At 41.5% G+C, this 15514-nt stretch overlaps 1 protein-coding gene across 10 annotated transcripts in view; it reads right to left on the bottom strand.

Moving 5' to 3' along the window:
• LOC124150850 (protein FAM13A-like) overlaps positions 1 to 15514 on the bottom strand; it is a 100544-nt gene that overhangs the window by 25554 nt on the left and 59476 nt on the right. For 9 of the 10 annotated variants that reach the window (XM_046522966.2, XM_046522959.2, XM_048392314.1 and 6 more), the window contains 5 exons: positions 3612 to 3816; positions 2589 to 2798; positions 1510 to 1684; positions 1207 to 1330; positions 542 to 637 (listed from right to left, as the gene is read on the bottom strand). In XM_046522966.2, the coding sequence (XP_046378922.2) occupies positions 542 to 637; positions 1207 to 1330; positions 1510 to 1684; positions 2589 to 2798; positions 3612 to 3780 (774 nt within the window). In that variant the 5' untranslated portion in view covers positions 3781 to 3816. Of the gene's footprint in view, positions 1 to 541; positions 638 to 1206; positions 1331 to 1509; positions 1685 to 2588; positions 2799 to 3611; positions 3817 to 13263; positions 13845 to 15514 lie in introns of those variants that run through there. The other variant, XM_046522964.2, reaches the window with a different exon arrangement.

Here is a 15514-nt window from a genome sequence, read left to right as displayed (position 1 = left end):
TTCTGCTCACACAGAGTTCATTAAGAACGCCTACGTACAGGATGGGAGAGTGTGAATGTTGTTACGCTGCAGTAAGACATATTCCATTTTGGGTATGGTGTTGACAAACCACGAAACATAATCAGGACAAATCTTGGATTGCCTTGATCAAAGGAGACGCAATGAACATGATGATTTGTGACATTCTGGCGACTGGGTCACCCATAACGACATAGTATGTTGCCATATTAAGTGCCCATCTTCAATAAGAGCCCCCTGACAACTTCCAGACCAATCAATAAATTATCTTTATTAGCACCCCGAATAAGACCAAAATTGACATGAAAATCCCACATTTTCTTGTGTACAGTACAGTTTACAGTAAACAGCAGAGCTGAAGGGGTGTATAATGGTCTAATAACTATTATCAAAACTGTTTTGATTTTATTGATGTTTGAACTAAGTTCTTTCATTAGCGTTTGTTGGATTATATATGCATCCCATTTGTTCATTATCTTAGGGCCCGGGGTGCATATTACGGCGAATACGGTAGCACTCTTACATTTCTAGGGGAAGACAAGTTGAGAGAATCATCAGCAGATGCAGATATCTTGGGAGGAGGCGGCCGAGGTGGAGCAGACATCTTGTACCGTCTCTCCTGGAACACAACAGCATGTGTGAGTGAGTGAATGAGAACCACATCACAGCATCACAAAAGCAGCAATTCTTATAGAAGACAATTTCTTAGCAACATATTCCCTCAATGATCCAATTTATCAGAAGTTAAAGAGTCTTAATAATGAAAGAACAATTATACACAAGGAAACAGCAATGAAATTAATCTTTGCTGTCCCCAAGCATACCAGCCCTACTTAAGGCCACATGTGATAAACTGATTTATTGCATGCCTTGTTGACTGTAGGAGGACCAGTTTTGTCTGTAAGGTTTGGAGAATTGTATTCTTTAGGTATTATATGCCATCATATATAACCATAAATACAAACCCAAGACATGAAAACATTAACGCTTGACAATGTAGACCATTCTTTTCAAATGCTTTAGATCTCTTTATCAAGCTTTGTCCAACTTATCCGTTACCCTTGACATGTTTGATTACAACCAATCATAGATATCTGTCCCAGTTCACACACACAGAGCTGTGAAGCACTGAGATAAGGGACACCTCGGACCGACTGGCTAGCAGTTACAATGACATAATGTACGTACCCATGACACAATTGGAGCATCTTCATAAGACTGCTTAAAGATTGTGTCGTACTCTGCGATTAACTTGAACACAATCTGGTTTGTGGTACCTTGGTCGCGAAGCCCAGATATGCCATCACCACACCTGAAATGAGGAAATTTGTGCAGGAACCATTCCTTTCACAAGTATCTGATTGCTAAACTTTCGCTTATATAATATCTACCACACTTTTTTCTTACGCTAACATCAAGCAAATAAGCTTGATTGCTTTAGTCGTCAAAATAATTTGTGGATTCACTATCATAGTATAACATGAGACTTACTTGAAAAGGTTTGGTCCAAACACAATGGCCAGAGCCATAGCGGACATCTTGTTGTCTTTCTCATGGTGTGTCACAACCACAAGGAACTGACACAGGTACTTCAGGAGGTCGTAGTTCTCAACGGGCAGCTGTTTTAGCTTCGACTTCAGTTGCTGGACCACCTGGTCCTTGTTGCCTGGAGAGAGAGAGTGGGTAATAGAACCAGGTCTTCAACAAAACGAGTGAATGCTTTAACCACTAGGCTATCCAACTGCCTGAAAAATGTATGCAGCCAAAGCTGTAATCAAGAGTTTTTTTGTTTTTTTGTTTGTTTTGTTTGTTGTTTAACGCTGCCCTCAGCAATATTCCAGCTATATGAGGGCGGTCTGTAAATAATCGAGTCTGGACCAGACAATCCAGTGATTGATATCATGAGCATCGATCCACGCAATTGGGATTGATGACATGCATCAACCAAGTCAGCGAGCCTGACCACCCGATCCCGTTAGTCACCTTTTTCGATAAAGCATAGTCACCTTTGACGGCAAGCATGGGTTGCTGAAGACCTATTCTATCCCGGAATCTTCACGGGTCGTAGTAGTCAAGAGTAGCCAGACTACACAGAAACATTTTATGAAAACTCTTCTCCAAAACTACACACATAAATGACACATCCTTATGCCCCCATTTGCATCTAATCATCCATCTAGTCTGTAAATAATCGAGTCTGGACCAGACAATCCAGTGATTGATATCATGAGCATCGATCCACGCAATTGGGATTGATGACATGCATCAACCAAGTCAGCGAGCCTGACCACCCGATCCCGTTAGTCGCCTTTTTCGATAAAGCATAGTCACCTTTGACGGCAAGCATGGGTTGCTGAAGACCTATTCTATCCCGGAATCTTCACGGGTCGTAGTAGTCAAGAGTAGCCAGACTACACAGAAACATTTTATGAAAACTCTTCTCCAAAACTACACACATAAATGACACATCCTTATGCCCCCATTTGCATCTAATCATCCATCTAGTTCCGACTGACCACTCCAAACCAACAAACTGGTATGGCACTAAGGTAAATACTGAAGTGTGTTACCTTCCTGTATATCCAGAAAGTCCTGCGTCATGTGTAAAGGTATGACAGTGTCAGGTAGTTCCCGCAGGAACAGCTTTAACAGACCAGCCACAGCCATCACATCGCAGTCTTCCTCAATATCTGTGTCCCAGTGCTGGTCGAACGAGTACCGGAGCTTCTCCAGGACACGAGAGTTTCCATTGACACGGAAAATACCCTCCTGGTCCATACCTAAACAGAAAACGAAAAGAGTCAATGAAGAACACTTTTTCGGATTTTATTCATGTTTTAAATTTGCTAATCAATGGGCAGAAAATAGTTGGTTTTGAAATAAAGATTTTCCTGTTGTTGCAAAATGAGCTACTCAGTGGCAAATTTAACGCAGTTGAGCTTGTTAGCTTGCAGGATAGCAAACAGATTGTTTTGTTGTTCAACAATATTCCAGCTGTATGACAGCCAGGACTGGAAGTAAGTCATGTCTGGGCAACACAATCCAGTGATTGATATTGTGAGCATCAATCCATGACCCTCCAAGTACTATGACACACTATCAACCAAGTCAGTGAGCCTGACCTCTCAATCTATTTGGTCTCACGACCAGCATAGGTGGCTGGGGACCTATTCTAATCCAATGTCCCCACTGGCAAAAGTGACCAGGGCTTCCTTGGATCGTCAGTCTCTTGAAAGTTGTGCTACTTGCACAAACTCTAACAGTATTACCCCATCTTAAATATTCGAGTCATGAATTATGCTGTGACCAACTTGAACATCAAACATTCTTTTTTGGGCCAGGGCCTTGTTCCACAAAGAAATATTAGCAGTACAACCATCATAAGGCTGTGTGAAGTATTGGACGACAGTCATGGTCACTATGGTGACATGCCCCTGGATATTATACGTGTCTGCAGATAAGGCCTAGCCTATCATATCTGGAGATATGTTGCATATCTTAAAATCAGGACAATGAAGATTCTAAAATTTAAGAACCCGACATCTTGTTCTGACCTGGGCATTATCCAGGTCTTCAGATAACACATAGCTTACCATATCTGGAGATAAAGTCGCATGTCTTCTTCACAATGGAAGGAATAAGACAGTTAGGAGACCTCTTGACGAGAACGTCGAGCGGGGCACCAAATGTCTTGTTGACATTGTTGCTTGGTACCAGCTTTCTCCTGGATGCTGGGCTCAAAAGTTTCTTGACGCGATCCATCGGGACACCAGTTGCATCGGGCCCCTTTGGAGTTACCTGCAACAACAATACAAATCCCTGTCAAGTCCAACACTATATAATACACACAAACAACTTGCACCTTTTTTTAAATATTCCAGCATTATCAATGGAAGGCCACCAGTAACTGGGCATGAAGATGGGAATGTTTTAACCACTAGGCTACCCCACCACCCATATACAATGTACAATGTACTGTAAACATGTAGAATTGTATACGATAATAGTGAGTTTACTGGTCAACGTTGCTTTGAACAGTATTCTAGTTATATCAGAGCGTGTAAGCTTAACGTGGAAGGAAATCCCAAAGTCATGCAGGTCTCAGAAGTTTACCATTTGGTGAAATCCACGAGCATGAGTATCATACTGACAAACCTAGAAACATGATCAGGGAGGATTTGAACCCACAATTACAGGTTCCTGTCATGCCAAAGGGATGCAACTCTGCACATCAAATTGTGACACCTGAGACGACTGGACCACCCATGTCCAGCTTGTAAGGAACATAGTGTTAATATCGTTAATACCAGCATATTTCTGAAGTGTTAGTATACACTATTTTACTTCAAGAAGGGTTAGCTTGTAGCTGAAGCTCAGTGTACATCCAAGAGCTAGCTCCTTCAGCAAATGTCAGCAAATGAAGGATGACAGATACTCACAGTGTTTACATTATCTGGCTCACGAGGACAACAATGACAAAATGTGCGAAGTGCAATCACAGCTAACATGTATGTTTGTACCAGATAGTAGCTGGTACATTCATGAATAACCAGGTACATATGAATGAACAGGTAATCTGGCATACAATGAATGAAATCAAGGTTGAACAATGAAACCTGCAAGAATATATTGATCTGTATTTTGCATTATGACCATCTTCTATACACTAACACAAATGTATGCTTGGTGTAGCTCTAAGATTGCTTTGGAAAATGGGGTCCTACCCACGAGAAGAGAAGACACCAGCCCATAGTTCCTATCACTCAGGGCAGACAGGGACATACAAAGTCAAGAAGTGTTAGGGATGAAGCGGGGATAATAAAGATTTTCTGCTGCACTATTTGAATACCGTTTTCGACATAATAAGCGCCAAGGGCGCTCTCAAAATTAGAATGAGGGGGCTCTTATTAGAATATTATTTTGGTGAAAAACAACAGAGTTGAATGAGCGTAAATTTCGTGGTTTATGCTGACAGCCTGAAATGTTTATATACGACAGACATATTTTTCCAGAATTTAATTTCTAATAATTAAGAATGCATTTAACACATGTATTATACAGGAATAAATAAGTCTTGCGTAAATTGATCAATCGGAAGGGGTGCTAATTGGGATTGTTCTCAAGCCAATATATTAGCCAATATTGCCGTGGGCGCTTATTAGGGCGGGGCGCTTATTACGTAGAATACGGTATATGGACCTTCAAAATCCTTCTTTCTTTTTCCTAAGTTCAACAATTTTCAAGGATGGCTGCATATCTTTTTGCCCTTTGTACTATTTTCCTTCCATTAGAACACGAGTACAACTTAGGACAAATATTGTTTTCAAACTAAACAGTACACCATGATAAATATCATCAGCTTTTTGGTCATCCAAACATAAGTGAGAATCAAGAGCAAGCCTGCTAGGAAATATGGTTCCCAGATTTAAAGTCAAGCGTCAAATATCTGCCTTTACTCAACTATTTGCTTATTTACAATGTATTGCTTGACACTATGATTATCTAATGTCAATATTTTGAGGCAAGACAACCACTGACTCAGTACTAGGGAAGCAGCCATGTAACATCACTATCAACAGACAGGTCCTTCAGTAAACAGCTGGTGTTTAGGAGCGGGCCACAGGAACCGGCCTCCTCCACACCCCAGGACAAGTATACTACTCACAAATAGTTAAGGATCACCCAATTCTTTCATGTTACAAGAATCAATCTGTCATGCCATGGTTGACCTGGACAGAGGGTGGGGACGTAGATGGATCTGGACAGAGGGTGGGGGCCTCGATGGTCTGGACCGAGGGTGGGTACCTCGATGGATCTGGACTGAGGGTGGGGACATAGATGGATCTGGACTGAGGGTAGGTACCTAGATGGATCTGGACCGAGGGTGGGGACGTAGGTGGATCTGGACAGAGGGTGGGGGCCTCGATGGGTCTGGACTGAGGGTGGGGACATAGGTGGTCTGGACTGAGGGTGGGGACCTAGATGGTCTTGACTGAGGGTGGGGACCTAGATGGGTCTGGACTGAGGGTGGGGACATAGGTGGTCTGGACTGAGGGTAGGGACGTAGGTGGATCTGGACAGAGGGTGGGGGCCTAGATGGTCTGGACTGAGGGTAGGGACATAGGTGGATCTGGACAGAGGGTGGGGACGTAGATGGGTCTGGACTGAGGGTAGGGACGTAGGTGGATCTGGACAGAGGGTGGGGACCTAGATGGGTCTGGACTGAGGGTAGGGACGTAGGTGGATCTGGACAGAGGGTGGGGGCCTAGATGGTCTGGACAGAGGGTGGGGATGTAGATGGTCTGGACAGAGGGTGGGGATGTGGGTGGTCTGGACTGAGGGTGGGGATGTAGGGGGGCCTTGACTCAAACCTAGGTGATGAAATCTTCGTTTGAGGCCGAACCCTAAGTGCCAAGAATGTTGTGCCAAGAATGTTGTACCAGAACTGGACACCAGACTGCTTGATTTTTCACTGTGCTTCCATGCAGTTATCAGCATCCTACAACAACTGTCCAACCACCCACTCATCTTAGTCTGTACAAAATTTCTTTTTTTTCAAATATTAATGCCATAACTTCTACTCTATTTGGCTCCTGGGTCACAACCCCAACACTGCCAAGTAAAGTATGAAAATGAAAAAAACTTTCCTCACCATAATAACTGCCACACTTGTTTCAACCGTAAGCAAAGATTTGGCATTTGCAATTATGTTTAGATTAGAAAGTACTCAAATGTCAAAGTCCTCAGCAAAAATATGAAGATGATAATGCTTTCATCTTAACCACAAAGAACATTAAAAACAACTTATGACAGAATTTCAAAGACATACTTTTTCTTATCCAAATTGCCCAGTTAGAATGAAAACACCAATTACTACACTGACCTTTTACCGAGTGAGGGAGAATAGTTTCACGATGCTTTTAGCAATATTCCAGCAACATCAAGGTGATGGGACACCAGAATGGCTTCACACAATTTACCCATGCAGGTATAAACATGGGTCTTGGGCAAGACAATCTAACCCTTTGACCACGAGGCTCCACCTAATATAATGACTGCCCAAGTTTACAGAGAAATAACATTGGCTACACATATATACAGTGAGCAAGTATTGTTTTATCAAAATTTGGGTTTCACTCACTTTACCCATATGAGGAATCAAACACAGGCAATGGGTGTGACGAGTGAACACTGTAACCTTATGGTTACCCCGAATCACCGTGGCTACATAATATAAAGCAATACAAAGCCATACCGTATTCGACGTAATAAGCACCCCACTCTAATAAGCACCCACGGCAATATTTGCTAATATACTGGCTAGTGAACAATGCTAATTGGCACCCCTTCCGATTGATCAATGTACACAAGACTTATTTATTCGTGCATAATACGTTTGTTATCTGCACCCTTAATTATGGGCAATTAAATTTTGGAAAAATATATCTGTCGTATATAAACATTTCAGGCTGTCAGCATAAACCACGAAATTTACGATCTTTCAACTCTGTTGTTTTTCATCAAAATAATATTCTAATAAGAGCTCCCTCATTCTAATTTTGAGAGCGCCCTGGGCGCTTATTATGTCGAAAACGGTAATATTATATTTCAAAGTTAGAAAATGAGAAATCACTACTGATGAAAACATAAATTTTGTAATGACATATATTTTTAAGATGACTGATCATAATAGATGTTGTCTTTTTCTCCCATGGAGCCTTAGCAAATCATATTCCAACGTCCTTACACAGAGGTTAACATGCACAACAACCTCTGAATATCATCAGACACCAAACCAACAATCCTACACTAATACACTAAGTGGATGAAAACAGGTTTTTTTCCCATCTTTTTATCTTGAAAATAACACATTACAACCTTCTCCCAATAGTTTATTGTTGACATAAGGGAGATCAATGAAATTATTAGACCGACACTTGCTGAACCACATTTTATCAAAGAATAAAAGGAAATATTTCAACCTTGCTTTCGATATGCCAAAATTCTTAGTAAAAAGCATTCACCTTTATCCTACGATAGCTGTTCCAGAGGGGAGCACAGGCCAAAAACTTGTCAGGTATAATGAACTTCATAATGTCTGTGGCCAGTGACAAGACAGAAGCCGTTCCAATGCCAGACCGTGTTTAATATATGCTTAACTGTTGTTGTTACATAACCATGATCTACTCACTTCTCACCAGACCCACAGACAGGAAGCCCTCCTTGACATAAGATATACTGGCTGTTATAATAACAAGCTCACAATTAACTTCCTACAAGGTTTTTTTTAACTGAAAAGTGTTGAATAAACATCTTGGGAAAGGAAGGACTGCTCTCTTGAGGGTGAGTAGGGGCAAGATGGAGAAGCTGGGGGTGGGAGACAAGGGGTGTTGGGAAGGGGAGTAGGGAAGATGAAGAGGCAGGGGGTGTTAGACGAGGGGGTGTGGGGACGGGGAGGGGGTGTTGGGATGGGGAGCAGGGAAGACGGAGAGGCAAGGGGTGTTAGACAAAGGGGTGTTGGGAAGGGGAGCACAGAAGATGGAGGCAGGGGGTGTTAGACGAGGGGGTGTTGGGACGGGGAGCAGGGAAGATGGAGGCAGGGGGTGTTAGACGAGGGGGTGTTGGGAAGGGGAGCACAGAAGATGGAGGCAGGGGGTGTTAGACGAGGGGGTGTTGGGAAAGGGAGCAGGGAAGATGGAGGCAGGGGGTGTTAGTCGAGGGGGTGTTGGGACGGGGAGCAGGGAAGATGGAGAGGCAGGAGGTGTTAGACGAGGGGGTGTTGGGAAGGGAAGCAGGGAAGATGGAGGCAGGGGGTGTTAGACGAGGGGGTGTTGGGACGGGGAGCAGGGAAGATGGAGAGGCAGGGGGTGTTAGACGAGGGGGTGTGGGGGCGGGGAGCAGGGAAGACGGAGAGGCAGGGGGTGTTAGACGAGGGGGTGTTGGGAAGGGGAGTGAGGGAAGTTGGAGAGGCAGGGGATGGGGACGGGGAGCAGGGGTGGGAGATGATGGGTCGAGGATGGTAAGTACTGTGCATGTTCTCTGTGTGGTAACTGCAAGGGTCACTCACAGAGCAACAGCTAATTGAAGGGATTACAGATGATTAATTGTTTCATTATACACAAGTGTCTCTGCTTCAGTTACTTCAACTTAATCATAACATAAATTTCATTGTTGCATCTGCACTGTTCTAATTCCTCATAACTCAATTCATAACAATTTCTCATGACTCAATTCTTAACACATTTTCTCATGGCTCAATTCTTAACACAATCTCTCATAACTTGGTTCTTGGGGCTCATGTGCATTCAATTAATAATTATGACTTTTGAAAACAAGTCATTTAATGAGTCCAACAGCCGTCTCAATCTTTCTTCATTACAATTTAATTCACCTGGATAACGTTTATCTGTTCAATATTTTTGTAACCAAAAAATATATTGTACTTTTTCATTTACACTGACCATATAGAAAGTACTTTAATAACCTAATGGTCAAGCAATGTAATATAACATTCAGAAGTTACAGTGTACAGACTAGGGAAACTGCTTGTTTGTCATAGTTCTTGTCTTGGTGCCAACACTCACTCACTCACTCACTCACTCACTCATTCACTTTTATATTCCAATGGTTCCCCACCTATGATCCAGGCAAAGCCAACCTATGAACCATTTCAATTTCCTTCAAACCCAAATGAAAACTAGCATCTGTTATGAAAATGAAATATTTATAAAGTATATGATAACTTATATCTCCTGGTTTATCAGATATGGTTTGGTGACGAACCCGCATGATCAACCAATTAACCACAACACTTTAGTTTTATATGAATAATTTAAGAGAATTCACACAGACAGATAACATACAGAGGCAACAAAATGTATTATTTACACACATCACGTCCCAATATCAGTTTACACATTCAGAAACGAAAAGTCATTTTCACATTTTATTTGCCAAGGCAGCAAAAGCGGAACCACTTGATGCAGCAGATTTGAATTCCCCAATCCAGACAATAGCTTCATTACCAAGGGAGGCATTGAGAAGGATAAGTGGATTAGCAGGATTAAGGGATTAGTGGGACATTAGGAGATTAAGACTTCCTTTGTCTAAAGGGGAGGAGGCTTGGAGACTTCTCATGTACCTATATGCCAACTTCAAAGGCCCAACAGAAGAGGATATGTTAACACAGAATCACCACATGTTTTAACTTATTATGAGGGATGGTTATGTAAATAAACCTTAATTCAAACCATGCGTTCTGGCGCTGTGTGACGTTTGTGGTGGTTGTGGATATTGAATGTGTGGGGGCTGTCTAAAATGGCAAACTGAAAAACATAACTATTTCCTGTAATTCTAATAGCCTTTTACACCACTTGAAACGATTATTTATGACATGCAAGATCTATAAAAACTTTCAATTGGATAATCTTTGAACCACATTTAGAAATAAATGTTCATACCATTAATAAATCATGTTACAACACTCAAATTTCAATTGAATAATAGTATATATCAGAGTTGTATGCAACAAGCTGAAGAAATAAATGTTCAGGGTTTTACAAAGCTTGAAAAACGGGAGTCATGATGACTCGCCACATTTTATTTATTTAATTTTATTTTTTATTTCATTTATTTTTTTATTTTATTTTTATTTATTTATTCTTTTAATAATTATTATTTTATTATTTTTTTTTTTTATTGGGGGGGGGGGGGGGGGGGGGGGGGGGTCATGGTCTAAATTGGGGAGCTATGACTTTCTAGAAATTCCAAATTTCTATTATATGAAAGAAATTGCAGTCTCATTTAATTCTGAAAGTTTGTAGACTTGTTTTATTTTAAACAACTAGCGGAGTAGCGGTCAGTATATTGTTTTAAACACTGTAAATACGCAAGTTAGAATTTAGATTTCCTCAGCAAATTTATTGAGTCAGTTTTGACTCATATGAAATACTTCTAAGAGTATTTCAGGAAACTTAAACGTCAAATACCGTATTCGACGTAATAAGCGCCCAGGGCGCTCTCAAAATTAGAAACAGGGGGCGCTTATTAGAATATTATTTTGATGGAAAAAAACAGAGTTGAAAGATAAATTTCGACATATATAAATACGACAGATATATTTTTCCAGAATTTTATTGACCATAATTAAGGGTACATATAACACACGCGTGCGTATTATACACGAATATATAAGTCTTGTGTACATTGATCAATCGGAAGGGGTGCTAATTGGGATTGTTCAAATATATATATTATAATATATATCATCAAATATCGCCGTGGGCGCTTATTAGAGCGGGGCGCTTATTACGTCGAATACGGTACGCAGGAATCGTGTGTCATGTAAAACCCTCTAAGTTCACAGCATACATGTCAACATTTGATGAGAATATCCATAATTGCATCAGTCTCATCTCATATTTAGATTTGAAATTTTCCTTTTCGGATATTATCTTGTTCATTCCATTACTAAACAAAGTACTATTTGTTTATGAATAATTGAAGTATTAATAAATCTCTCACTATTTCATGTAACACATGGCAACTCATTTCTATTTAATACATAAAATATGATAAACGAACACAGAAGTAACAGACAATGTATCAGATATAGCCATAAATAACAAGTTGGGCAATGTCATCCTAACATTTAGCTCCCACAGCCCACGGCAGACAACCCGATATTTCCGCCTCCCATTACAAGCTAGCCCTGCTAACTACTATCACACACAGGGACATGGATAGATAACGGGCCTCTGGAAATACACCAAAAATCTATTCACAGTGCAGCCAATTTCTTCTTAGATATCCTTGAAATGACAAGGAAAAATTCGGTGAAGGTATTCTAAGGTCGGGTCACTTCCATACAGGCAACGGTGCAGAGTAGTGCAGTTATTGGAGGCTGTGAAGCTCACCAATCAGTGTGGATCATAAGTACTGCACATGTTGTTTTCCTATGCACAAGTGTTTAAGAGTATTAGGTCTACCTGTTTCCAAGTAACAAGTAAACAGGTTCTACGTGCAGGAAGATACTTCGACATGTGTCTGTGAGTGAGTGAGTGAGTATGGTTTTACGCCGCTTTTAGCAATATTCCAGCAATATCACGGCGGGGGACACCAGAAATGGGCTTCACACATTGTACCCATGTCGGGAATCGAACCCGGGTCTTCGGCGTGACGAGCGAACGCTTTAACCACTAGGCTACCCGACCGCCCCACATGTGTCTGTGAGACACAGAAGGAATCCAGGACTGAATGGAACATATGTTACAAATAATGTAAATAAACTAATGGATGGGTGATGAAAATGAATTATAAAATAAAATAAAGGATGGGTGGTGCAATTAAATTTAAACTGTGTGTGTACGGACAAGGACTTAAGGAAGAGAATTTGTGGATGTCAACTTCTTTATAATGAGGAACACAATGTTTCAGAGTAATTCATTCACCTGATGAAGGAGTAAGTATATACTCCAAGACGTTGTGTTCCTCATAATAAAGAAGTTGACATCCACAAATTCTCTTCCTTATGTGTATCACTTCTAAATGGCCTTTCAAAGACATAGCGAGGACTTGTCACTGAACATCCTTTCCAGCAGATTTGTGTGTTAATCTATGAACCTTTCTTGCTTGACCAAAATAAATTTGACTTGACCAAGGCTTGGTGGATTTGTGGCCAAAGTCACACTGTTCAAATGATAAATTGCTGGGTCATGGACATGGCAAAATACACTTCAGGGAAGATAGAAGGATGGGAAAGCAGAAATGGAAAGACTGAATGAGTGTTGATGGGAACAAAATAACATGGAAGACTGGCAAGGAAGAAATATAACCACCCTCCGCTCTATATGCTCTACTCTGTGCATCCAACTTGAAGCAATCTACTTCTGCAGGGCACTCACATAAGCCAGAAATAAATATCAAAGATGCAAGTAATCTGATAGCTGGGCAGTCAATGAAGAGGTCTTGTTTTTAATTCTGTAAATACATAAACAATTCTGGGAACATTCCACGCACTGGGAACAAAATGCCCTATGTGATTACAGACAATTAACGTCATGTAAACATTTTCAAAAGGCACATATGTTTAATAGATTGTTACAAGCAAGGATGTATGATCAAGAACCCTCCAGAAACCAGATATCTTAAAATTTCCCAAATCTCTAGCCCGAAGGAATGTGTCAAGCTGACATTCACAAATGTGAATCCACCAAAATGTTTTCATTATAGTCACAACTTTCTTACCTGAAATTTCTGGCGTAATCTCATTAGTATTTCCACCAAGCCAGCCTTTCCATCTATTGGTAAGGTTTCCTGTTCTAAGAGCTGCGTAATCTCTTTACCAAACCTCACAACTGCATATCCCTTCTAAACTTCACAAAGCATCTAACTACAACCCCATTCTGCTCACATCAAAACAATGCTAACGCCCACTCCATGCTAATTGGGGTCAAACTTTTTTCTCAATCGTCTCTAAGTTCTGTAAACAATACAGTTAACAGAATTAGCGCGGCTGAAGTAAGGCTTTGATGCCCCATTAAGCAAGCATTCATTAAGCTCGTTAAGGGTGGGAATGTTGCCAACCAACCACAATCATCTTAGACAGAACTGACTGCAATATCCGTCTGTTCATATTTTATTCAATAACTATGGTTGTATATCCCTTGAACACCATTATCAATATCAGAATGTCTGATCGAAAATCACTGTTCCTGGGGATATGTGTTAAAACTTGCTTTAAGGACAGTAATCCTGAACTGGACCTTCCAAGACAGTTGCTAGGATAATCATACAATATAATCTGATAAATAACCACACAGGGATATACACACTTCATCTTTCTAGATATCCCCCACCCCCACCCCCTACTATCACAAATACTTTTGTTGATACAAACCACCCAGAGATATATTCCTTTTCTATATCTGTATATATCCCCTCTCCTCCAACTCCTCCAACACCCCCTGCTCTCCTCCATCTCTCCTCCATCCTTCCTCCCTCTCGATCCCCCTCCCTAATCTACAGGTGCCCCACTGAGTCTCACATTCCTCCTTCACACCTCCAGTCAACTGGGTGACCTTCATCAGAGGAATTTGTTGGTAAGGTGATGGGAAGGAGGAACGGTAAGGAACAGCGAGGTGTTGGGAGGGGAACCCCCGCAGATGAAGAAGGGGAGATGTGTGGATGAGAGTGGGACAGGGAGTACACTCAGGGTCGGCGATGAAGAGGGGGATACAGAAGAGATTTATCTAGAGACAACAGGCAGTAGGATATCCTCAACCAGTATATCAGTTTCTAAACAGACTTTCACCATCATTACCAATGTTGAAAAAAATCTATAGGACATTTTAACAGCAATAAGTCTAACTAGTCCAAGAATTTGAGGAAGAATTGAAAATGAGATGATGGTTGGAGGAGTAGGTGAAGGAGCTCATCTACAAGAATCCCCAACACATTGAGATTGGAGGCACGTGATGGTGTAGGGATTAGGAAGAAGATTTATATCTAAGTGTCACGCATTGTACAGCACAAAAAGTGCTTTGTTGTTCGAGTAGGTATGTACAATGCCCGGCCAGTATGAATATATCTTTAGAATGTGTAAAACATATATATTAAAAGAAAAAAACTTAAGTGAAGAAAACCAAAAGGGAAGGAGCAGGTATAGTGGAGGCAGGTGATGTTGTTGGGAGTGGGAATTAGGGAAGAAACGGCCCAAGATACAAACCACTCAATCCCTGGGGCCTCTTCCCTAATTCCCACTCCCTTCACAATCACCTGCCACCAATCTACCTGCATCACTCAATTCCTTGGGCCTCTTCTTCCCTAATTCCCACTCCCTTCACAATCACCTGCCACCAATCTACCTGCATCACTCAATCCCTTGGGCCTCTTCTTCCCTAATTCCCACACCCTTCACAATCACCTGCCACCAATCTACCTGCATCACTCAATCCCTTGGGCCTCTTCTTCCCTAATTCCCACTCCCATCACTATCACCTGCCACCAATCTACCTGCATCACTCAATCCCTTGCATCTCTTCTTCCCTAATTCCCACTCCCTTCACTATCACCTGCCACCAATCTACCTGCATCACTCAATCCCTTGTGCCTCTTCTTCCCTAATTCCTAATCCCTTCACTATCACCTGCCACCAATCAATTAATACCTGCCCCACACAATATCTTGGGGGGGAAGAAGAGGAGAAAGAGAGAGAGACGGGTGGCCCAGTTGTCTAAGGCGCCATGATTTGCTGTGGCATTTGATAGGCACGCCAACCTATGATTGTGGGTTCGAATCCGGTTCGCCCCGATTATGTTTCTAGGTTTGTCAGCACCATAGCACCATACCCGTGCTCGTGGATTTCACCAAAGTGGGTTTCACTTCGGGCTTTGCTTCCATATTAAGCTGACACACCGCTATACAACTGGAATACTGTTAAAAGCGGCATTAAACCCAACTCACTCACTCACTCAATATCTGTGGCCTCTTCGTCCCT

This window comes from Haliotis rufescens, unplaced genomic scaffold (genome assembly GCF_023055435.1).
Source record: "Haliotis rufescens isolate VD_foot unplaced genomic scaffold, xgHalRufe1.0.p SCAF_11, whole genome shotgun sequence".
Lineage (NCBI taxonomy): Eukaryota > Metazoa > Mollusca > Gastropoda > Lepetellida > Haliotidae > Haliotis > Haliotis rufescens.
This window is presented reverse-complemented; position numbering and strand designations above follow the sequence as displayed.